Here is a 25594-nt window from a genome sequence, read left to right as displayed (position 1 = left end):
CTCTCCCAAGAAAATATTGCTACCCACGATGTGTGTGTGAAGGTCTTTATGTAGATGCCCTTAGAATCAGAGAAGGACATTAGATCTCCTAGAGCTGTAGTTTCAGGTTGTTGTAAGCCACTGGACAGCAGTCCTGGGTACTGAGCTTAGGTCCTCTGGTAGAATGGGAAGTGCTCTTAACCACTGAGGGATCTCTCCAACCCCTCACTTTTGTTTTAAAAAAGTGATGTCCTAGAATGGAAAATACCACAAAGTTTACAGAGTGACAGCACCCTGAACATGTCTGCCCTGGCTTCTGTGCCCAGTGAGCTGCTGCTATTGCTCTTCTGATAATGCACAGCAGTGTCTGTCTCCTCATTCAGCTTCAGGCTCTGCAGAGCAGCCCTGCTTTTAGCTCTCCAGGTCTAGATTTGACCTACACACAGATACCTCACTCCTAAACACTGCCTCGTAGGGAAAAATGTGCTTCCAGAAGCTCTCAAATACCTGCCCCCTGCTCATGTTAGAAGCACAGAACACGTAGCTAAGCAAAGTTCTTTCTTTTTTCCCTCTGATGTCAGCTCTCAAGCTCAGCACTGCTGTATATGGACCTGACTGTCCTGCCCTAAGGATCCCGCTGGACTCTATGGAACAGTTAGATGCATCTCTGCTATATCCAATAGATGACCGTGACACAATAACATCTCCCCCACATTCCCAATTGCCATTGTGACAGGCAGCATGTTGTTCATGCTGGGCATTGCCACATTCTGCCAGGTGGGGGTCACCCAGATGGGGAGCCACTGCAGCTCTGACAGAATTTGGAGAACTGTACAAAGGCTTGGGAAGACAGTAGCTGAGGTCAGATAGAGACATCAGCTTGCATACTGCCTGCTCTTCAGTACCACCACCCCACCCTCCCCTTCCCCTTCCCCCTCCCCCTCCCCCTACCCTTTCCCCTTCCCTTTCCCCCTCTCTGTCTCTTTCTCTCTCCCTCCCTCCCTCCCCCTCTCTCTTTCTCCCTCCCTCCCTTCCCCCCCCCCCATACACACACTCACACACGCACGCTCACTTATTCCATCACACAGGATCAGGACCTCATACTTGTATCAGAGAGGGTGTGATGTGGCGTGCAGTAGGTATGTTATAGTGCTGGATTTCTGACCTCAGTGGCGACACTTCTGTGTGATGTGCAAACAGAGACTTCTGAGGGTAATGCTAACCACCCCAGCACCTGCCTCCTGTGCTGTGAGAATAACACAGTAGTGATCATACATGTACATAGGGGCAGAAGCCATGTGCATTGTCTAAGCTTTGGGTATCTCTGTTCTTTCTGAGGCAGCATCTTAGTTTGTAGCCTGAGCTGGTTTCAGCTACCACACCCAGCAGACATCATTCTATGAAGGAAGTGTCTGGCAAGCCCTCCCTAGGTGCTGGGCTTCTCAAGTTCATGTCCACAGTAAAATTTGGCTATGCTGGTAGGCAGTGTAGGCCTTCATCTTCTTTAGATTCGGTAAACAGGCTCAGGAGATGAAGCCTTCACTCAGACCACACAATGTACTCAAAGGGAGAAGAGCCATGCTCAGACTGCCCGCTTCTTGTACATCCAGCAGACAGGCCTGGATCTGAGGGAGGAAGGGAAGATAGAAGAGAAGGGAGGCTATTGTTGGTCCTCTGTGTTGTAGCCAATTAATCACTGTCAGGGTCTCTTTGCCTGAGGTCTTTTGCACGGTGTTGGTATGTGGGTAAGCTTGGTGACTTGAAATCCGCACCTTCACGGGAGCCCTTGGCAGGATGACCCCAACCAGCCTACCTCCTGAGCTCACCCTCCCTGCCACTGCCAAGAACCTGAGGTTGGGGGTCAGCTTGGGCCCCCACTTTCTGTTGTTTTTTTTTTCTTAGTTGATAGTCTTTTTCTGATTATAAAAGCAATGCACAATGGACAAAATATGGGGAGGTATAAGGAAAAATGTTGCCCAGACTTTAAGCGCTCACCATTGTATTAATGTCTTGTGGCGTTCGCTTAGCAGGGCTCCCTGGTTTAATTTTTACTTAATATCCTATTTCCTTTCTCTCTCCTACCCTCTCCCCCTTGTCCTGAGCCAGGGTTCCGCTGGATAGCCTCAGCTGTCCTAGAAGTAGCTTTGTAGGCCCGAATAGCCTCAGACTGTGTTACCTGCCTGCCTCTGCCTCCTGAGTGCTGGCTGGGATTAAAGTCATGCACCACCATCGCCCAGCTTAATATCTTATTTCAGATACATTTCAATACCATTGTTTTGAGTTTCCATGTTTTTGACAGCTCTTGGCTGGTTGCTACTTTATTGCTCACATGACATTTTGTTTATATGTTTTCTTTATTAAGATTCTCAAAATAAATTTTAATTGTAAACTGACACCTGAGCTACGTTTTTATCGTGACTCTGTGTGCTGCCAGGAAGGATGGAGCCTTTTTGATACATCATACTTCTCACCTGGCACAGGGACGTCGTGCACACGTCCGTTTCATGTAGCAAGTGTGTAGTCACACCTTCCTGGATCTGTGCCCACACACTCTGGCTCCTCTGGGCCTGCAGGGCTTGGCTTCTCAGGAGCCAAATCCGCCACAGCACCTTCTGGTTCACGTGAAGATTGCTTGGCATTTATGCTGCACAGCATCTTTCCATGTATAGTTAGTTTAGAGCTACTTTGGCTTTCTAAGGAACTGTCACGTGTGCTCACTGTCTGTAGACCCATAGCCAGTGTGGACGGAGGGAAGGAGCCTGCCTGGAGCCTACTGGAGCTCTGCTGCAGAAGACCCAGGGAAAGAGCCGACAGGCGGGGCTGCTGCTTAGGCCGCCAGCGTCCTTTCACTGGGGCACAGGCCTCCCTCAGTGCTGTGTGTTGCCATCATTTTCCCCTCCCATGACATACGACAGCAGGGAGTTGAGTGGTTTGTTTCATCTCTTCTTAAGGAAAAGTTAAATTTATAATCCCAGTCTCGACCTTCCTTGTAACTCATGTGCTCATCCTGTTAGCTGGGTTAATATATGGCACCACTATTTCATTAAACAACATACAGGAATAATTAGTTCAGCAACGATGCCTCAGAACAAAAGCCCTTGATTTAGTTTAACTTTATAAGTTGTTCTCTTTTGATGTGCAAGAACACATCTGGGGTCTTAAAGAAAGCAGAAAGAAAAATAGGAGCCGTTTTGTCAGGCGGGGTTAGGGTTTCTGAGCTCAACCAGTAACCCTTTGGTACCAAGTCCCCCAAGCCAGCAGAGACCTGAGGAGAGGGCATGGAGCTCTGCAGCAGCAGGCAGGGCTGTCTGCTGTGGGCTGGGGAGCAGTGGTGTATCTCCTTGTTCCACTTGAGCAGAGTCCCCTTAGCTGTGCCCCCACAGTTGCCTCCACCCTGCAGCACTCCTCAGAGTCCCTTGGAGTGTGCTGCTGTGCATACTGAGGCAGGCCAGGAAGGGGATGGGCCCACTCGCCGGACACTCTCCACTCACCACTGGGTACTCTGGATTTGTCTTTTAAATATTTCTCACTCAGATGGCATCTTATGGCTGTCAGTTAGGGTTGAGGACAGCCTAATTCCTGTTGAACCTGTAGATCCATCCTTTGGAAGAGCAGCCAGTGCTCTTAACCACTTTTGGGATGTGTTCTGTCCAGTACAGCACACATACACTGGGCTTTGTGGCCTCAGTCAAGCCATATACAGGCTGGGCCTCCTCTGCCCTAAACCTGGGCCTCACTCCCTTCTCACCCAGGTTTTACTGCCTCTCTGGCTTTCCTCATGATCCCTGCGTTGTGGCCATGCTCTGCACCCTTCCCCTGCAACCCCCCATTGTTTGGGAGCTATTAGTAGTTCCACGTTCCTAACAGAACTGGGGGAGTAAATGCCATTCCTCTGGTCTCCATAAACATGGACAGGTTGGAGGCACATGGTCCCTGAACACTGGCTAGCTGCAGGTAGGGAGACCAGACCCTGCCTTAGCCTGGCTCCAGCACTTGACAGCCATGTAGCAGTGAGCCTCATACTGGTCATGCATGAAGTCTGTGTTACCCTCCCATGAGACACAGCAAGGGTCTAACCAGAACTAAGAACACAGGTTATTCAGTGGCAAGCACTGTCCCTTCAAAAGGTTACTCACGGCATACTTCCCAGACTTATTCCAGCTACCTTTTAGTCTTGATGGCTACAGTGATTCTTCCATATGTGGTTTCTAGTCTCTTGGAATCAGGGTTCTACAGCAGGCTGAGGGGAATTTAGATCTGCTGGAGGCTGGCTGCTCTTCTCCACTCTTTCAGGACCGCCTCTTGGGCTCTGTTTTGATTTCTCTTCCCCAACCTTGTACTCAGGACAGGAGAAGCAAGCTACCACTTAGCTCCTTCTACTTGCAGAATCCAGATAGAAGTGCCAAGACCAGGAGAGAGAGCTCAGTGGTTAAGAGCTCTGGCTGCTCTTCCAAAGGATGAGTCCACAGATTCAGTTCCTAGCACCCACACGGTAGCTCACAACTGTCTATAACTTCAGTTCCAGGGGATCTGGCACCCTCACTCAGACACACATGCATAGAAAAAGTACCAAAGCACATAAAATAAATTTAAAAAAGGAAGTTCCAAGCCCCAGTATGACCTTGACCCAAGTGTCTAGGAAGTTCAGACAGATCGTTCCATTTGTCTGTGTTATCTGTCACCAGTGATGAGCCTCACCACCCAGGCATTACCTCTGACATCACTTCATATCCTAGCCCTTTCCAAATAATGTGTGTAGCACCAGCAGCAAATGCAGTCGGCCAGGAGAATGTTCCTGGGCAGACACCCTGTGGACATCATGCTAACAAAGGGAGAGAGGCCATGCTTATCCTGCTCTGTGTGAGAAAGCAAGGTCTGAAGAGATGAAATGGAATGCCCTATGTTTAGGCCTGGACAGTCTACACCAGATCTCTTGGAGCTTAATGTCTCTCCTCCTTCTGCAGCTTGGCATTGGTCCTCAGTCATCAGAAAGGGAAACCTGAAAGGCGTTCAGACATTTTCACCTGGGCCATGTGTCTGTGTTGACTGTCATTTGTGTATTGTTTCTGAGACCCTGACCCATCTGACCATCTTGCCTCTTTCTGTGACTGCCACCCCTCAAGGCAGTGCACCAGGGCAGCAGTTAGGAGCCAACTCATCCTGCCTAGCTGCCTTGCTGGGGACAGCAGCCTGCAGAGGCCCCTTGTAATCTCTCTATCCACAGCCCTCATTTTAATTTGCAAAATTGAGCCCAGATCGAGAGCAGCAAAGCCAGGGGCGGTAAATATTCATGCCTCAGTGAGCGAGGGTGGCTCCATTACTGGTCTGAGGTTGGGAGAATTACCTGGGGATTATGTATATTCATGGGCCGATTTTTATTTGCGATAGAACATGACTCACGTTGGCCTGTGTGCTGTGCAGTCCCCCAAACAGACTGCACAGAGCTTATGCCCTTAAGCTTCTGAAAGTCCTCTGTGGATTGGCCTCTCCTCAGCTCCTAGGAGACAGCTTGGAATAACAATCACAGTGTAGCCAGCCAGTGGCTCCCTTTGAATCCATCTTCTCTGGACCTAGGACGTCAGTGCCAGGTCATAGGTGAGACAGACAGTGATGGCCATACTGTAGGGGTGATATGGATTCCATACCATGTAGGTACCCCTATCTACAGAGTTATTTCTTACCCATCTTTGTTTCATCTGCAAGGGCCCTCAGCTTGAGTGATGCCTAGTGAGGCAATGCAGCCCTGCCCACAGCTAGACACTGCCTGTCTGGCTGCCACATTCAGGGCCTTGGGTAATGGCAAGTACTCTGCAAAAGTCAGCAAACTACAGATGGGGGAGTCTTTATTGAAAAGCTATATGTTACCTATATATCTTTAATTTTTTTCTTGTATGTATATGAGTGCTTTATCTACATGCATGTATGTGTACCATATGTGTGCCTAATGCCTGAGGAGACCAGAAGATGGCATCAGGTTTCCTGGAACTGGAGTTACAAACAATTATGAAATACCATATAGGTATTAGGAACCAAACCTGGGTCCTCTTCAAGAGCAGAAGTGCCCTCAACCACTGAGTCTTTTCCTCAGCTTGTGTGTGTGTGTATGTGTGTGTGTGTGTGTGTGTTTGTGTGTGTGTGTGTTCAAATCCCACACTAACTGTTTCTCATGGATCGTCTTAGTCTTATAGGTATCTAATGAGATTGGTACATTTTCCATCTAAGGAAATGGAGAGAGAAACTCCTTTGTTCAATGTCATGTAGTTACTGTAACCTAGTATCAGATCCCAGAAGCCAGACTCCAAGGCCTGCTATCTGTCAATTATGTGTGCCTCTACACTAAACTATTACTACACAGAGAACATACCCGGCTACCTTGTGGCTGTGCAGGCCGAGAGATGACCTAGAGCAACACTCATTCTCAGGGCCCTTGTAGAACATGTAAGTGAGGCCACAGCCAGTCTACCTTGTATGAGTGCCAGTTGGAGTCAGCCCAATGGATTTGCCTCCATTCCACCATTGCTGATCTGGGTGACCTTGGGTTATTCACCTGGCCTCCCTAGATCCATTTGGTCACTTGTACACTGTGGGGCATAGTGAAGCTGCCAGGTAGAGTTTTTATAAAGTCCTACAAACTTGTCAGAGCTTCACCAAGTGCAGTTGTAGGGCAAGAATGGGTGTAGCAGTGGCCACTGTGACAGACACAAGTGCCAGGCAGGTGGGGGTGAGATGCTAAATAAAGGGCCTTGTTATGGGCGTGCACTGGCTGAGCTCCCTTCAGCATGACACACCTGTGGGTCCTTGTGTGCTAGGATTACTTGTATTCTCTAAGCACAAGTGGACCAGACCATCTGGAGGCAGCCTGGAGTGCTGAGAGGAGAACCAGGTGATGGTGGCTAACTCCTCAGTGCCTTCTCAAGTTTCTGTCTACTGGTTTTACCCTAGAGTGGTCCTGGCCAGCAATTCTGTCTCCCATGCCGGCCTCACACACCTCCAGCTCTAAGGTTTCCTGCATTGCCTGCAAAAGCCTTCCCAGAAACCTTTGCTTACTCAGTCCTTGTTTGAGCATCACCCACTGGGTGCTGACTCACTGTCCTACTGGTCTCTGCTGGTACCCTGGAGTGTGCCATGCCATACCAGAGATAGACTGCTCGTGGATCTCTGTGTTAAAAGTGTGAGGGGCATGGAGACCTGAGTGGACCTTGATGGTAGGGGTGAAGAGCAGAGAGAGAGGAAAAGCAGGGGTCAGTGTCCCTTACTACATGCTAAAGACACAAGGCAATGGTCTACAGGGGCTGAGCTTTCCTCTTGAGCCTGGAAACCTGTCAGAGTTTCATGTCTCCCTCCCTCCCACCCCATGGCCTAACAGAGCCTACCTCAGGCAGCAACTACACTGGTTAACATGTGACCATCTATGTCCTGCCTAGGAGTAAGGTGGTAAGCACCAGGAAGCACACAGAGCCAGGCTGCTTGAGAAGGGGTGGTGTGAGCCTTGCTGGGCCTACCTCTGCAGAACCAGGTATTCTTCTTGAGTTCAAAACTAAGACATTGGTTGTTTGTTTTGAGATATATTTGCAATAGAGCACCTGATAGTCTTGAATAAGATCTCTCTGCCTTAGCCTGCTGGGTGCTTAGGGAGGCCTGTGCCTGCACTCCCAGCTTTAAATGTGTTCTTTAAACGTTTTTCATTCTGATACTACACTTGGAAAGTACATGAGAATAAACAGATAGAAGGAAAGTGTCCTTAATATCTTGTCCCTTGGTGATGTGTGCCTCTGTCGGCAGCCGGTTTTTCCACTCCAGTTAGACAGCTCTGGCCTTCATTTTATAATTAGAAAGAGCCTTGAACCAGGAGGAGACGGGGCTGGAGAGAAGAATCAGTATTTTCTGAAAAGCTAGGCCATCCCTCTTAATTCCTGTGGTTTACAGATGCTGACATTTTTCTCTTGGGCCTGAAAACCTGACAAAGGTTTAGGTCCTTAAGGTGGGCCTAAGCCAGGCTACTTTTATACCCCAAGTACACAGTCTCTGAAGGTCCTGAGGAAGGTGCAGGGATGCAACATCCTTTTCTTTAGTTCTGGAGTCAGACATTGTAAGCCCCACTAACAGCATCTGTTGTGTCCAAGATGTGGAGTGGAGCCTGCGTGCTTTGTCAGAGCACTCTGCTCTGGTCTAGTGAATACCATCTTTGCAATTAGGTGTGAGTGGGTTAGAACCCCTGTCAGTCTCTTTCCACCAAGTGCTCTAGGGTAATGACTTAGCTTTTGGTTTCTGTTTATCAAATGGTGATAAAGGCTAGAGGGTCATAGCAGGGCCTGGCTTGGACTAAAGAAGAGACTTTTAGAGGGCTTTTGTCACCTCAGATACCAGTTTTAGATAGCACATTCTTGTAGCATGCTGGAGTGGATTTTGTTTCTCTTTTAACTTAGAGTTTTTAAAAAACCTTTATTCTAGTTATCAAAACTGTGTATGCTTACTTTAGAAATTGCTAGGAAGTATAAAGAAACTAAAAAAGACCACACACACACACACACAAGATGATTCTTGAAATACATTTTATGCCTTGAAAGTCTGTCTACTATTACAGGGAAGCATTTCTCCATGCTAACACAGTTTCCTATTATAAGTGACATTTTATTCTCTGTCCTGTTTATCTGTCTCTGTGTTGCTTGGGTGTCTTCATCTCTCAATGCTCACAGTGAGGTGAATTTTAGTGAGCTATCCTCTTTGTCTTTTGAAAAGTTTTAAGAACTAGGGGTGCTTAGGCATCAAATGGAGGCATAATGAGAACTTTCCAGAGGGACTGGGCCAATGGTATCCATGATGGAGACAGGAGACCCAGGACTTGGTCTCCTGGTGACTGCAGTGAGGGGCATATCCTTTTTGCAGGGCACATAGGTACAGTGTCAGTCCATACATATTTGGGTTGGGTGCCCAATTCTTGGACCTGGATGAAGTGTTCTTTGCTGGCGTGCTGACCAGAGCTGAACTTACTCATGAAACCCTGCTTGCTCTTGTATTTGCTGCCATTCGTTTTTTATTTCCTGTGCTCGACCTGTGCTGTTTCTTTTGCCTCCCCTCTTGGCAAGAAGAGATGCTGTTTCCATAGCAGGGAACACCTCAGCTTTCCTATGTTCATTAGAGGCCCTTCTTCCTGGTGGTGGTGATTGCAAGGTAGCCTCTAGGCCACCACAGGGAGCCCAGCCATGTTGGGAGTCTAGGAAAGGTTCTTCCTTCAGCTGCCTACCTACTCTGCCACCATTGCTTGCTGCTTCTACCTCTCCCCTAGTCTAGTTGAAAGTAAACTATCATTAAGAGACTTGATTGGAGCCCACTCTGGTAAACCTTGCTGACTGAAAGTCTGTTTCTTCAAAGTACCAATTTTAAATTATGCAACTAGTTTTTTTTTCAGTGTCTTCAAATAATAAAATCTTTAGTTGGCTGTTGAGCCCCAAATTCTTGTGGTTCCCCCATCTGGAGGTATCCCTGTCCTTTTGAGTTGTCCTTGGAAACCCTTCTCTTCGTTGTATCCATAAAGATACACAGTGTTATTTATAAGTGTGTGGCATTGTGATTTGTGGTGTCTGCCTTCTCTGGCTTGGCCAGAAAGCCAGGTGGTCTTAAGGGCCACTCCTCCTCATCACACACTGCTCCCATACTCCCTGCTGGCCACATGATCTTAACAGTTTGGATGCCTCTGCTGGGCATATCCCCCTAGTAGTTTCATGTATTGTCCAGTTTGCTTATCCCGAGGCTGTGCTGACCCTCTTGACCACACCTATATGTGATTCCCCCAAACAGCCACCAAAAAGTGAATGCTGGCCTTACTTTCCTGAACTCTTGTTAATGTAACTCTGAGAACACTCCTGTGTTGTTTCTGTATCCTTAGGATGACATACAGAAAAAGGCAGGCGTGACTTCATCTTCTCAGAGTCCAACTCAGGGTTAATACTGTGTAGTTCAGAATTCACCATCACGGCATACTATGGCCCCTCATCTTTTTCTACATCCCACTTGTAGCCATTGTCTTTCAAGGCTCAATTCAGATGCTGCTGCCACCATTCTGCCATCACAGAGCCCTGTGTAACCCTCAACATACCACAATTACATTGTATTACCTTCCCCAGTGAAAGTGGAGCCATGATTTTCTTCTCCATTTCCCAGAAGCCAGTGCAGGGACTCCCATGTGGTATATTAAACCTAAATGAGAGGCGAAGGCATGATGTTGGAGAGGAACCTTGAAGACTGCCACCATAAAAGATGAGCAACAGGGCATTCTTTGTGGATCCAGCAGAATTGGGGACCCAGCCAAAAGTCACATAGGTTCTATATCGATGCTGGATATAGCCAAGGCGGAGAAAAAGATGCAAAGACAGCCCAGCATGAGCCAGGTTGTCCAGAGCCACACAACAAGTTTCCATAACTGACCCGGGCGCTAGACTTGGGGGTTGTCTGACAGGAGAAAAAAGGAGCAGATCTTGAGCATTATGGGAGGTACAGACTGGATACAAGGGCAGTGAATGCTAGGCCTGGGGATGCCACAGCTGGGGAAGGAGCTGAATACTGAAACAAACAGTGAATAGTTCAGGCTACCCTTAAGTAGCTTCTAAAGGCTCACCTATGTAGGGATATACAACCTCCATACAACTTCACAGTTTCTATAGCCTGAGCCCTGCACAAGAATTGAGACCTCACCTCTACCTTCAACTGCTAACCCTAGCATGCACTACCCAAGGAGCACCCCCCCACACACACAACCAACCCCAGCCTCCAACAGTGAGCAGATCCCAACATGCAGGGGAAAGTTTGAGAAGCCTGAGTCTCGGGACATACTCACTGTCCAGTTAGAAAGCAGTGGGCAAAAGTTCAGGCTTGAAAGGGAGTACAGATCAGGTGCTCCAGCATCCCAGGGCTGAGGGCTGGCCCTCCAGCTTGTATCATGACTCACCATGCCACTGTTTTGTTTTCTCTATCATATGGCTAAAGTATAATAAATAAAAATGAGAGAAGAACACGTGAGGAAGCCTGGTTTAGGGCCATCACTGTTTGACATAGCTTGAAAAGGTGGGTGGATAGCTCAGTGGTACAGTACTGGCCTAACTTGCAGGAGACCCTAGGCTCAGTTCCCAGGACCACATTTAGACATCCTCAGAACTAAAGGAGTTCAGACTCAAGTTGATGCCAAACAGAGGCTGCTGCAGGTTTGTAAGGCCAGCTGCCTTTGTTCGTGGGATCCATTGTTCCATTGGTCAACACTTGGCCAGTAAAGCAGTATTTCCATTTTCTAGAGATTGAAAATGGACAGATGACACTTTTCTTTTACCGACTTCAAAGAGCCTAGTGGATCACTGAGCACAACTGACAGGGCAGAGATGAGGCCAGTGCTGCCCAGTGCTCCCATCTGCACAGCGAGACCAACTAATGGTATGCCACTCCTTGTTCCACAGACACTGAAGTCAAAGCAGGAGGCATGAGCACTAGTGTGATGAGCAGGGCAGCCTCTCAGCTGCAGGGAGGCTGTGGGATGGTGGTGTATAGGATAGAAGGAGGTCTTGACCCTGCCAGAACACAGGCCTGGGATGCATCTTTGATGTTGAGGTTGTGGCCATGCATGATGTGAGTGTCTGATGCCTGGTTGTGCCATTTGCAGCCTGTATGGCAGGGGGAACTGGAGTCTTGGAGACTCATGGGAGTGTGCTCAATGCTAGACTTTGATGAAGAACAGGGTAGTCCAAGAACTGGGGACCCCTCCTGTCCCCCTAAGATTTAAACCCACATGTTGTTCATCGTCAAGGCCCGGGATCCAGATGTGGCCACCCTTGCTGTTCCATTATTCAGGAGGCCTCTGGCCACCAAGAGGACAGCTGGTCCCCTCAGCTTGTCTTGTATGGATTCCATACTCCAAACCCAGCAGTCACTTAAAAACAATTAAAGCACAGTTACATGGAAGACATAAGAATCTAATGTTGATGTAATTCAGTTTAAAGTTTTATGGGATGACAAATACTAGGAGTGGCTTGGAGGAGGAAGAAGGCTTCCTGGAAGGCCCCTTGTCACTTTTACAGTTCCCCTTTGTTATAGCCACTGGGAGAGGCTAATGGGAAGAGTGAATTTGTGAAGTTGACATGGAGGGACATGAACAGTGCCATCCCAGGGATCAGGGAGCAGTGCCCTGCAAAGTAAATATTCATTTTAGGAGCTGGTGTCCAGCATGGAGGACCCCGGGAGACAGCAGTACAAAAACATACAAGAAGTTACAGCTGTTAAAAGGCCTGAGGTGGATGTTGGAGTCATTTGTATATGGAGTCAGGAGGGTAAAGAGAGCTGAGCAGAGGAGGGGAATTGTTGTGGGCCCAGCTAATAATAGCCAGTGCTCAAAGACCTGGTGCCCAGTGCAACTAAGACCAGCCGGAGTGAGCAAGGTGGAGATGGAGCTTGGCCTCACAGACAGACTGAAGACCAGCTGCTGCTTCCTCTGGGCTTAAAATAGGAGGGAATGCTCCCCTTCCTCTAAGCATGGGACTGCCTGGCCCCCTCCCAATGGACAACTTGTCTTTTATTTAAGATCTGACTGAATTTTTGCATGAAATAGATCCCTCTAGTTAATATATCTGCTAGTTTTGTGGAGGGCCCTGGAAGAGAATACCCAAGCCAGGTGAAAGAGTAGCCTTAACTCTCAAGAGCTTCTAGAGCCAGGCAGTGGTGGTGCACGCCTTTAGTCCCAGCACTTGGGAAGCAGAGGCAGGTGGATTTCTGAGTTCGAGGACAACCAGGGCTATACAGAGAAACCCTGTCTCAAAACAACAACAACAGCAAAGAGCTTCTAGAAAAGTCCCTGGCCTCGTGCCCAGAGGCTGTATGAAGCAGGGAGGGCATACTATGCACAGACCTTGTCACCTGTCCCTTCCCTTCTGTAAGGACTAAACTCAGGAGTGCATAGTCACAGAACACCCTGTTCTCAGAGTACCTTGTTTGGTTTTTAAGCAGTTTTTATTTGAGGTACTTGGGAGTAGGACAAATGAGAAGCCTTCTAGACAGGCCTGTTCCTGGTGATATGATGGCACATTAAGACAGCAGCAAACACCGAGTTTATCAGACTAGTAAGAGCAACAGACCTGCAGCCCCAGGTGAGTATGTGGGAAAGAGCCTTCCTTGTGTTGTTGATAGGAATATATCTGACCACTGCCAAGAGCAATCTGTGAGACCTGATAAAACCAGAAGCATACCCACTCTGCTAGAGAAACTGTTTATGTACAAGCTAAGGCTTAATCATGGCAGAAGCTAGTAACCCTCATAAACATCAATGGTGGGAATAAGTGATTTGGTGGGGGGGATTGGCTCAGTGCGTAAAGAGCTTATAGTCCTGAGTTCTAATCCCCATATACATGCTGCTTGTGGCAGTGCATGTCTGTAGCTTCAGCTTCCTGAGGCTGCCAACCATTTAGTGTAGCTGAATGGGTCAGCTTTAGGTTCAGTGAGAAACTAGTCTTTCATAAGATGAAAAGTGTTGAGGAAGACATAATGATATTGACCTCTAACCTCTACAAGTCACTGCCAGTATGCACACCAAGAGAGCATATATAGATACATGCTGTGTGTGTGTGTGTGCCTGATATGAATAGATGTCAGAATAATGTCAAAGGAAGAGGGTCAGTAGTGACATTAAACTGTGATGACATGCCATCATATACTAATAAGTGTGTATACCCAGAAACACTTGCATGGATGTAAATATATAAAACAGGACACAGTGAATTCATGAGCATAATTGCTGCAAGACAGTCAGGAGCGGGGGACAGGATTGGGATTTTAGTCAGCTCCTGGCCAAGGAACACAGGTGATGTCACTTGATTCTCTGTGGTTTTGATTAGCTTTAATTTCTCTAAAACTGACTAATTAGAATGGAGTGCCCCAAACTGACCTGCATTTTGCTCCGCAGCCCAACCTGGCCCATTAGGGTGGCCCTGGCATCCCCCTGAGGCTCATATGTCTGTGTGCTGTCCTCACACAGAGCCCTGAGTTTGTGTGTGTGTGTGTGTGTGTGTGTGTGTGATGTGATTAAATGCATTAGGGGGAGGAAAATGTCTTATCTGTACACAGCCTTGCTTGAAGAAGAGGGAGAAATAAGAGCAGCCAAATTGAAACCTTATTAAACAAAATAGGTTAGGTCTGATGGAGCCCAACCTAGACTGATCTTTAAAAGCTTATTTCATTTTTTCCCTCTAGTCTGAGCCTCTTTGAATTGAAGTAACTGATCCTGCTGTTGTAAGTTCATTAGCGTCAGACCTGTGTGTCTCTTTTCTGCCCTGATTTACATTTTATTAAGTCACAGCAAAGTTGTGCTTGACCTCGGCCAAGGCACAGGCTCATTAACAGTGAGATTGGGTATGGTCAGTCCAGTCTCCTCATAGCTGATACCACCACTCCAGAAACTACTGCATGTCACAAAGTCTGTTCAGCTCTGGCTGTCAGCTTCACAAGCACCCGTGGACTGTGCAGAAATCTAGAGGGCTCTGCTGCACTCACTATCCTGAAGCCCTCTGCATTACATTACTCCTCATCATAGTCATAGTTCTGGTGCTAGTGTCTAACCTTGGCAGGCCTCAGGTTCCTGACCTATGTAGTGAGACCACCATTAGCAAGCTGGAAGACTCTTCCATGAAAGTTGCATGAAATACATCTGAAGTTCCTTTCTCTGCACACCAGTAGGTGGTAAGTTTTCTGGACAGTGCAGCAGAGGACTGGGGGTATATTAGTCAGTGTTCTCTAGAAGAACAGAACTGATAGAATGAAATATATATGTGTATGTATATGTTTATGTCTTATTAGTGGCTTATGTGCTCTGGTCCAGCTGGCCCAATAATATCTGTCTACCAGTGGATCTATCAGTAGATTTTCAAGAATCTAGTAGTTTCTCAGTTCAAAAAGCTGGATGTCTCAGCTAGTCTTCAGTATATATACTGGAATCCTGAAGAAGTAGGCTCTAATGCCAGTGAAGGAATTAGCTTACAGCAAGACCAAGGGCAATCAGGCCGAGAGCAAAAGCTACCTTTTCCCATGTCCCTTATATAGGCTGCCACCAGAAGCCTACATAAAGGGCTTAAAGGTATAGCCTCCCACCTCAAAAAATCAGGATTAAAGGTAGGTCCTCCTACTTCAAATAATTTAATTAAGAAAAATCCCTTGCAGGTGTACCCAGCTGCTTGGACTGTTGTAGTTGTTTCCAGATGTAGTCAAGTTGACAACTTGAGAGAGTAGGTATCACAGGGGGTTTAGCTCAGCTGGTAGAGTGTTTGCCTAATATTCATGAGGACCTAGGTTCAAGTCTCAGCACAGCATGAACCAGATGTGGTGGCACACACACATACCAGCTAATCCTGGCACCTGGGAGGTAGAGGCAGGAACACCAGAAGTTCAAGGTCATTGTCTTCTACATAGTGAGTACAAAGCCAGACTGAGCTACGTAAGACTATCTAAAAATTTTTTTAAAATAAAAACAACAACAACAAAAACACCTCAAGTAGTGAGAGACCCAACCCAATTGTTCCAGGCAGTGGCATTATGTACAACCTTCAGAAAACTAAGTTGCACGAGGTGCTCTTTGCCAGGGCAGACAGCAAGATGGCTCAAACTGAGATTTTAGGGGAAGGTAGACCTGGCTGTGTCTGCTAGCACTACTGAGGTTTTCCCATATCCTTCCTCACCCACACATAGACCTTGGCAAGAACTTGATTGTGGTGTATAGGGATCACCTCTCTAGACCTTTGCCCACTTAGAATCTGTAGATACCTGTGGGTCAGCACCCCAGCAGCTTGGCAGGGAGGGTGATCTCTGCTCAGCTCCAGTGGCCTGGGCTTCTGTTTCTGCTCAGCTGCTCAAGAGATGAGCGGTGAGTGTCAGCCCTGCCTTGCAGCCCTGGCATTTATTGTCCCAAGTCTCCGTCTGTTTGCTTTGTGACCTTGGAGACATCACAAACCTCTGTTTCTTCATCCATAAAATTGAATGTAAAAATACTGCCCTGCCTCTTAGGGTCTTTATGTAGAATAACTGACCCAAATGAAGGTAAAGCCTCTGTCAGTCAGAAGGGACCAGAGTGCTTAGCAAGCACAAACCTGACTTTTAGAAAATGTTTGGCTGTTTGACATATTCCTCCTCCCTCTACATCCTCCCTGAGTTTGCACCTTCTTTCCTCAGCAGGGCTGAGGTCAGGGCACAGCAATATCCCAGCCCCGATACCTAACCACTGGGCCATTCTGACTGCTCACCAGAGAACCAGGGCAGAACTGACCACAGTAGGGGCCATGATAAGGCTATGCTGTGCCTGTCTAGAAAGCAAGGCTGTTGTTGTTGGGGACAGAGGCACAGCTGTGTGAACACAGGGAGAGGGAAGTAGCCCACACACCCATCTAAGACCTGGGAATTGGAGCAACCATTGTGAGACAATGAAGCCTGCGAAGCTTTGGTTTTGTTGAGGCCAGGCCATTATGGGTGGGGTGGGGCTGGGCGGGGCGGGGCAGAACTCTGTCATCTTGTCATCTAATACTAGCCTCTCTTCTCCAGGACTGCAAGGCCATTGGCTATGCGACACTGAGACCTCTCCTGAGCTCAGACTCTCTGGCCCCACCCAACACAAGACAGGTCTTCCACTGGAGACCTAGAATGTGTCTTTGTCCCCTTGTCTTCCTCATCCTAACATGGATTCTGAGGCTAGGCATGGTAGCACATACCTATAATATTGGGAGATACAGGCAAGAGAGTCCGGAGTTCAGAACATGAGGCCTTGTCTCAAAATATACTAACAACAAAAATAGAACGACCTCTGAGGATCTTCTTTGGCAGTTTCCTCTGTCTTGCTTCATTTCTCTTCCATCCCTTTTCCACTCTGTACCCAAATTATTCCTTTAAAGATGTACGCAAGTCAGGCATGGGGGGACACATCCATGATCCTGCACTTAAAAGGCTAAGGTAGGAAAACCTCGAGTTCAGGGCCACCCTCGGCTATATAACAAAATTCTGATTCAGAAAACAAGCTCAGAGGCCTCTTCTTGGGCTCATCCAGGTTTGTCCCTCTTACATAGTAGAGGTAGCTTCCCTTTGTCTACGGCCTTATACCCCAGCCAGACCCCAGCAGCGTGCACACTTCCAGCTTCTCAGAGGACCATGCTCTCCTTGCAGGGACCTTACATTTGCTCTGCCCCAACTGCTGGGTCTCCTGTGCATGGAGTTCTTCCTCCTGGTCCCAACTCAGTGCTGCCTCCTCAGGGATGCTGCTAGCTCTCCTAAAGCCTACCTTGTTTTCTCTCACTGCACCTCCCCACAGTTGTGCAATTAACATCATTAGTTATAGATTCAGCTATTGCTCCCATCTCCAGGTAACAAACCCCATAGACCCAATGCTGCTGGTTTCTTGGGCCTAGACTTTCACGTAAGAGATACATGGCAGACATACTGAATGACAGACATGAGCTGGCTCTGCCCATCTGCCACTGTGAGGCATGCTTGGTAGTCCTTGAGTGAGTGGCTAGTCTCATAAACCTAGAAAGTGAACAAATGGAAGGGAAGCCTGGTTCTGTACATCAGTGTCAGGTCAGCCTCTATTCTTAGCCTCGCTGGCTGGAACGCAAGTTCACTGACGACTGTGACACTGTGTGCATGGGCCCTGGAGAGCCAGAGCAGCGACATGCCGCCTGTCCCCATCTTTATCTGCTTCACAATTTCCTGTGTCGGCCCTTGGAATCTTGATCTTCAGTTATTTGCCTCTCTGCTCTTCTGCCCTTGCAAAGCATTCTTTATTATTTCAGTCCTGAGAACATGTGCCTATTGAAAGGAGAGCATGCTATGAAGAGAAGTCGCCTGGCTTGGGGGGAAGGGCAGCAAGCCCCCAGCCATCACTGTGAAGAAGCTTTAGTCAAGCCTAGGCAGGTCTGGAATCTCAGCAGAGTATAATGTGGCTACAAGGGGCCATCCATCTCTTCAGGTGGGCTGGATTCCTGCTGAGCCTGTGGGGTGGTAGGTGCTGCACTGAGGGTGCAGCAAGACCTCGAATAGATCACACCTACAGCCCATATCTGAATTAGAAATGGAGACACCCAGATTTGACTTGCAAACACTGAGAAATCTGGCACTGCCAGACTATGACAATGTACTGCAGCTAGGGTCATACTCAGATGGTAGAAGCATATTTCTGTGCTTAGCAGAACTGGACCCTTACTTCTGAGATCTTCGAGTTCTGCTTTGGGGACTGAGTCCTTGAGAGGCCACCTTACATAAGGTACCTGGTCAGATCCTCGTGAGAGGAGAGACTCATCTCAGCACTTCCAGTAACACAGCAAGCACTTCAGACACACTGAGCTCAGGCAGTCCCCAGCCAGTAACCTGCAGGTGCCTACCCCTCAGATACCTGAGGGATAGATATGTAGGCATTCTCAGGAACCTATATACAAGGCACTCCTTCAGAAAACCCAGCCACTCACATGAAGCAGTGCAATGTGCAACTGCATGTGTTGTGCGCCATATACAATCATGCATGTGTGGAAAGAGAGAGGGAATGCTTAACACCAGACTCCCTGCACCCACATACAACATGCTTGCAGGGAGTGTACAGTAGGATAAAGGACTGGTGGCACTGGAGTTCCGGAGGGACAGTCATTGATAGGCTTGCAGAAGTGGTGACTGCCCTGTAAAGCAGGAACAGGATCAGAGTTGGCAGCTTTGCTTGGGATGCATGTAAGGAAGCCCTTCCCATCGTGCCCTGGGTGTTCATGTCAAGATATCAAGACTTTGTCAAGACGAAGAAACCTCAGCAGGAGGCAAATCCTGGCAAACCACAAAGACATTCAGAATCACTATGTAGGGGACTTACTTCAGAGGCTTCTAGATGGGGCTTATGAGGTGTTGAGCGCATGGGATGTGGAGGCTGTACAACTGGGCTGTATGGACAGTTTCATTGAAGGTGGGGGAGGGGCACCTTCTCCAGATACCTAAGGGTAGCTACCTGGTAGCTAAGGGTCTGAGGACTGAGGCAGCCTACCCATGTAAAGGGGCTCTTAGTTGACAAAAGACCCTTCCTAGTGCTGAAAGTTGAAAAGAATGGTAGGAAAGTCATAAGCCATAATCCAGGAGCCCAGGTAAGGCCGTGACATACTTTCCTCCTGGGATCTGCAGGGTAGAGCACTGTCCCTGGGAAAGGGGAAATGTTCTGTGAACTTACAATGTCAGCACCCTGCCCCCATCACCCACTGCCTCTTAGGCCACCTCAGAGAAGGCTTGCATTTCCCTTTGATTGATCTGGGCTGTAGCTTTTGACACTGCTTCTCACTTTCTCTGCCCTCTGACCCTGTGGGTGGGGAGTTAATGATCTTTAAACAAACACTTGAGTTTGAAACTCTGGTGAAAGGCTCTGGGCCACAGTACCACCAGAGCAGCATTCACCCTCTGTCCAGGAGGAAATGTGTGGACGCCCACCTCTGGCCTTGGTAACAGGGATGCTAGCAGCTGAATGAGTACACTCCAGTCTCATCCATTCCTCTTGCTGGGTTTTCTGAAACGTGTTCCGTGTGCTCTGCTTTATTCAACAGAAAGTGTTTGATGGCACCTCATGAGTGGGGCTTAGGAGGGATGCCCAGCATCTTGGGTTCTGCTGTGTCTGCTCCTGATTTGCAGGCTGTGAAGGCAGAAGTCTGCCCTGTATGGAGTCAGTGTTACCTTTCAGAAACTGAGATAAGATCACATCGCCCCTTCCTGTGACTCCAGGCAAGCCCCGTATATATATGGCGCCTAGGCCTTGACCTCTGGCCTCCAGGTCCCCTCCTGCCTCTTTATTGACTGCTTGGCCTCACAGACAGTGCCATCTCTGGACCTAGCCCTTCCTGATGTCTCTGCCTAAACTCTGGATCTTTATAGGCCACAGCTCAGGGGTTGCTTCTATAGTGCCCCTCTGCTTGCCTGTGCAAAAGCCAGAGCTTGCCCTACCCTAGGCCTTGTGCCTCATGTTTCATGCACCTGCACTGTAGAATTTCAGTAGATATTGGCACATTTTAGATAGTAGTTTATGTTATATAAAATAGCATTAGTGTAGCTGTGTGACCTGTTCTTGTTTCTAGATATTGAGCTCTTTGAAACATAGCTCTAGTCCATTTCCTGAAATAGAGGCTGACACATATTAGCCTGTGGAATAACTGGAGGAAAGCCCTCTGTAGAGAGGCGGGCAGACACAAGCTAGATAGTGGGACTTTCATAGGTGAGCAAAGGTAGAGGGACAGGCCTCTCAGGAATGAGGAACAAGTCCTATCCATAGTCACAGACTCTATAGCCTTGCATCTGACCTAATCCTTCAAAGCAAGTGGCACACTGGCAGGTTGAGAAGCTGAATGTCAAGGCTGGGGAGGGGGGAGCAGGGGGGCTAGAATGTGCTGGAATGGCTGATACAAAGGACAAAGCTGGAGGGCATAGAACCTGGATGAATCAGCCTCTAGAGGACAGAGGGGACTGAGGTGACCACTGTTCTTGTGCTGCCATAGGGATGAGATTTGAAAAGGGGTTTAGTGTTGCATCCTGGGCCCTGGCTTTTCTGGATGCTTCTGTTTTTGCCCACAGAGGTCTGATTGAACCCTGGCTGCTGTTTGCCTAGACCTCTGCTCGGACTGGGGGTAGGTGGATGTTGGGGGTACAGAGGAAGAATGACCTAAGCCCCAGCTGCAAGACTTAAGGGTTCACATGTTCTCCCTCTTCCTCCTAATCAGGTGGTGAAGAAAGTGAAGTCCATGCAGATGTTCCATACACCTGTCACCTCTGCCATGCAAGGAGACCGATTAGGCATCTGTGTTACCCAGTTTGACCCAAAGCTGTTGGAGCGTGGGCTGGTGTGTGCACCAGAGTCTCTGCACACTGTTCACGCAGCACTCATCTCTGTGGAAAAGATCCCTTACTTCCGAGGGCCCCTGCAGACCAAGGCCAAGTTCCACATCACCGTGGGCCATGAGACAGTCATGGGCCGCATGCTGTTCTTCAGCCCTGCTCCTGACAACATTGACTCAGAGCCTGTGTTAGATTCCTTCGACCTTTCCCGAGAGTACCTCTTCCAGGAGCAGTACCTATGCAAGGATTCCATGCCCACAGCCACAGAAGGTCATGATGAGACAGACACAAAAGCAGGCCATGCCCTGGGGGGCCACTGCCCCCGGCAGCAGTGGGCCCTGGTAGAGTTTGAGAAGCCAGTCACCTGCCCCCGACTCTGCTTGGTGATTGGCTCCAGACTAGATGCCGACATTCACACCAACACATGCCGGCTGGCCTTCCACGGAGTCTTGCTACAAGGGCTGGAGGACAAGAACTACACAGAGAGCTTCCTGCCAGCACTAAGGGTGTACAAGCTGAAGCACAAGCATGGCCTTGTGGAGCGGGTAAGTACAGCCCTTGGGTGTTCTCCTCTCCCTGCTCCGCACTAGGCCCACACGCTTGGCTGGGACCAGAGTCAAACATCGCAGGTTTCAGACTAGATAGTTAAGGCCAGGGTACAAAGCAGCCTGAGTCTTCCCCATCATGCCCTCATAGAGTTAGACTATAGCGAGATCCTCCAGGCTCAGAGACTGGCCTCTCCCAAGGCCCTGTGTTTCATGCCACTGGATCCTGCCAGGCCCAGACCAGGTTCTCAGGACCAGTGAGGATACCTAGGAGAGTCCAGGTCCACTTTGCCTACAGGGTAGGAAAGGGTTTGTGGGTTCAGAGGTACAAGGAATAAGGAAAGAAAAATCAGAAAAGTCTCTGGCTACCTGGGTACATTGGAGTCACTGTGACTGGACAAAGCTCTGGGATGCAAACCTGTCACTGGAGTCTGTACAATATGGTGCCTTTCCTGAAGTGATGGCACATCTTTTTGGTGAATGTCAGTGCAGACCTAGAGTGAAGGGTTCTTCAGTGTCCAGGCCTCACTGTCCCTTCTGCCTCACCCTCTGACTATACTGTGGAGCTTAGTAGCTGTGTGTGGTCCCAGGATGTAGCTGGGCTCCTACCAGATCAGTACAAAGGCAGCTTCTCCTCCCCATCTTGGTGCAGCTGCTAGTACAAGGCCTGACTCAGTGGAGTAAACCTGGGACATACAGGCATACACTCTTAGGGCTATCTTTATCTAATTCACGGGTATTCGCTAGAGCTCACTGCCTTCCCCACCTCTCCTCATCTATCCAGACCGGCAGCTCAGGACCTTGGCCTGGGTGAGTTCCATCTACCTCAGCACAGCAGAGATGCTTCTGCAGATGGGGTGATACAGTGGGTGTCACCATTCACCCAACTTGATTTATTAGCAGCATTATAGGGTGTAATTATTCTGTAGTAAAGTATCTATCGGGAGAATAATGTCTTCTTGGTATGGTTCCAGGTCTAATTGTTCTCCCTCAGGCCTGTCACTTCCTCAGAGAACTGGGAGGCACTAGTGAGGAGCAAGGAAACACACTGTGAGGTGACCCAGGCCTCCCAAGAACAACAGAAAAAGTCTGGCAACATCTATGTCCCACCACTAGTCTGAGGCAGCCCAGGACCACCAGCCTTTTCATATAGTCCAGAGAGTCATCAGACCATAGACTTGCAGTCACACGGGTAGTCCCCACATGGGCAGCCCTGAGAGCCACAGACTTCTCCAGCCACCAGGGATGGCTTTTTGGTCTTAGTAGGCACATCCATTTGAATGTAGACAGTCTTGACCTCATAGCATGAAGTGGGGCCAGAACATAGCACAGTTCCCAAGTGAACAGTAAAACTGTTCTGAAGGGCAGCTATGTTAGGCAATCTCTAAGGAAATGAACACAGAATACTAAGGAAAAAGTAAGTGTGTGTGTGTGTGTGTGTGTGTGTGTGTGTGTGTGTGTGTGTGTTAAAAGAGTTTATTGGATTGGCTTACAAGATTCAAGTCTGAAGAGTCCAATAGTGGCCATATTCATGCTAGAGAGCTACAAACTTTGCAGCTACTAGAAGCCTAAATACTCGGGGATCAATGATGTAGCCCCAGCTCACAGATGAAGGCCTGAAAGGTCTCTGGAGAGACGGGGTCCATGTTGAGCAGCTGAAGAAACTGGAGCCTCCTGTCTACAGCAAGAGGGCACTGATAGACTCTCTGGCTCAAAAGAGTGGAACTTGTGCACACAGGTGGTCTTTGCAAGGCAGGAGAGTCTCCTGAGCCCCCATCCATGGCTGTGCTGGCTGACTCCAAGCATTCCCAAATGTGCCTCTGCCAAAGAAGTTTCTGGGTGGTCAGGTCATCTTACAGAGGTTAAATCTGATATCCTAGACAGATCTTTACCCCATGCTCTACTATGCTGGGAAGACTGAGTGCACTGGCCCTGTCTTAGGAACACCCAGTCAGCTCAGGCACCTTAGGTGTCCTAAGTTGCTAGTAAAGAGAAACACCACTTTCATAAACACGTGTGAGTGGATACTTCCTGCCTGAGCATGGACTAAGGCCCCTTAGCCTTCTGTTTCTGCTACCTGTAAAGGCATCATCTTTCACAGTCAGCTTTACTGAGTTCCTGTGTGTGTTCTAGCCCTGGATATACAGAAGGTGGCCCAAGATCATCCTCACAGTAGAGGCTGAGAATGAAAGAATAGCATGGCCCAAAATAGTGGTAATCGAGGTTTTGCAGGCAGTGCTTGGGACCCAGAAGATGCTAACTCTGTCAACACTTAGTCTCTTCTGTGCGTTTCTTGCTCTGTTGTGTAGGTCAGGTGCCTATCTATGTGCCTGAGCATACGGGTGTTCCTGACAGTAAGAAGTGCATGAGCACAGCCTGAGCTCTTACTCCAGTTCTAGTCACCTTAAATAAGCCTGTTTTCTCCAGATACGTTTTTTTTTTTTTCAGCTGGTGCAATCAAATACATTTTAATTGACTTACCTTTAGTAAATGGCTTTCCTTGCTTGGCTAACAAATGAGCTACCTAGAAACTTTGGTACCAGTGTCATTCCCATTTTTAATTATTTTGTGTCTACAGTGATGAAATATACTATTTTAAATTTTCTCATTTTTCTAACCATTGTTTTTCTGTGACTTAGGAATATTGTAATGTCAGGGTATGTTGAGCTAACACATAAATAATAACAAACTCAAGGCTTTGCCAATGGGGGCCTGATTAGATGATGTCCCAAACCCTGCTGAACCTCCATGGTGTACCATTTGAAGCCCATTTTGTCATGTTTTCACATGAGAAGTCTACACTGCTAACATAAATCACTAGCACTTCAGAGGCAGAGGCAGGAGGATCTCTGTAAGTTCAAGGCAAGCCTGGGCTACTTAGCAAGTTCCAGGCCAGCTAAGACTACATAGAAAACTTACAAAGTTCCCAAAAGTGTCATTTTCCACTCAAGTATAAACTGTACATGAGTTCCTTCCAAACAGGACAGGATGAAAAGTGAAAGGCTGAGAAACTTTGCAAACCTGTCTCAAAAAGCAAAAATAAATAAATCTCTAGGTGAGTGTGGGGTGTGGTGGGCTATTGGCTGTTGACCTACAATTTCGAGTCCCTGAATACCTTGTTCGGTCTCTGTCTTAATTGCTTTCTTGCCAGTAAAGCCCAGAAACAGTTGTGAGCTGCACCTAAAATAGGGTTGTGTTCAAATTCCATTAGTGAATGCTAAAATTTGACTTTGACTTAGATTTTATGTATCATGAAATATTCTTTTTAAAAATGTTTTTTAGCTCATTAGACAGACAGCTATTGTTAACTCAGAAGCCATCTAAGAACAGGTCAGGCAGAGTCGGACCCTCTGGCCAGTGTGCTGTTCCTGGTCATAGCTAAAGCTAACTAGTTCTGCTTGCTCCACAGCCCAGGAATTGGGGCATGGGTAGGGCCTTACAGAGGTAAAGGTATCTGGAGGCATTCAGGAAGAAAAGAAGGGGAGGTCTGAAGGCTGGAAGCTCCCTGGAGATGCTCCACAGGCTGGCACCTCTGGGAAAGGACCAAGACATGGGGACAGGGGCATTATTTAAAGGTGCACTGTGCCAAAGGATAATACAAAACATGAGTTAAAAATTTTTTGTTTTTTGTTTGTTTGGTTGGTTGGTTTTGGTTTTTTGAGACAGGGTTTCTCTGGGTAGCACTAGCTGTCCTGGAACTCACTCTGAAGACCAGGCTGGCCTCAAACTCAGAAATATGCCTGCCTCTGCCTCCCAAGTGCTAGGATTAAAGGTGTGCGCCACCACTGCCCAGCATGAGTTAAGTTTTGATCAGAGAGAAAGAATGGGTGGAGTGGAAGAGTTGAAAGAAGTGCTTATTCACAGAAGGGAAGCTGGAGAGAACTTGGTAACTCAGCACAAATAAGAAAAACAAGAATAATGCTAAAAGTGATGACAGTGATCTGTGGGACAAAATTAAGAAGTACTTGCCATACTCAATAAGTGCCAGCCGTAAAGACAGACTAGTAGACTGGGTTCAGACACACTCCGCTGATGCACTGTGTCTAAGTAGACTTGGTTCAGACACACTCTGCTGATGCGCTGTGTCTAAGTATACTGGGTTCAGACACACTCCGCTGATGCGCTGTGTCTAAGTAGACTGGGTTCAGACACACTACACTGATGTGATGTGTCTAAGTAGACTGGGTTCAGACACACTACACTGATGCAATGTGTCT

At 48.0% G+C, this 25594-nt stretch overlaps 1 protein-coding gene across 2 annotated transcripts in view; it reads left to right on the top strand.

The window, feature by feature from the left end:
* Eefsec (eukaryotic elongation factor, selenocysteine-tRNA specific) overlaps positions 1–25594 on the top strand; it is a 199138-nt gene that overhangs the window by 139465 nt on the left and 34079 nt on the right. For both annotated transcript variants that reach the window (XM_052174278.1, XM_052174279.1), the window contains exon 5: positions 20718–21377. In XM_052174278.1, the coding sequence (XP_052030238.1) occupies positions 20718–21377 (660 nt within the window). The remainder of the gene's footprint in view (positions 1–20717; positions 21378–25594) is intronic.

The sequence above is a fragment of the Apodemus sylvaticus genome, chromosome 2 (genome assembly GCF_947179515.1).
Source record: "Apodemus sylvaticus chromosome 2, mApoSyl1.1, whole genome shotgun sequence".
Lineage (NCBI taxonomy): Eukaryota > Metazoa > Chordata > Mammalia > Rodentia > Muridae > Apodemus > Apodemus sylvaticus.
Note: the sequence above shows the minus strand (reverse complement) of the source record. Positions and strands in the feature narration are given on the sequence as shown.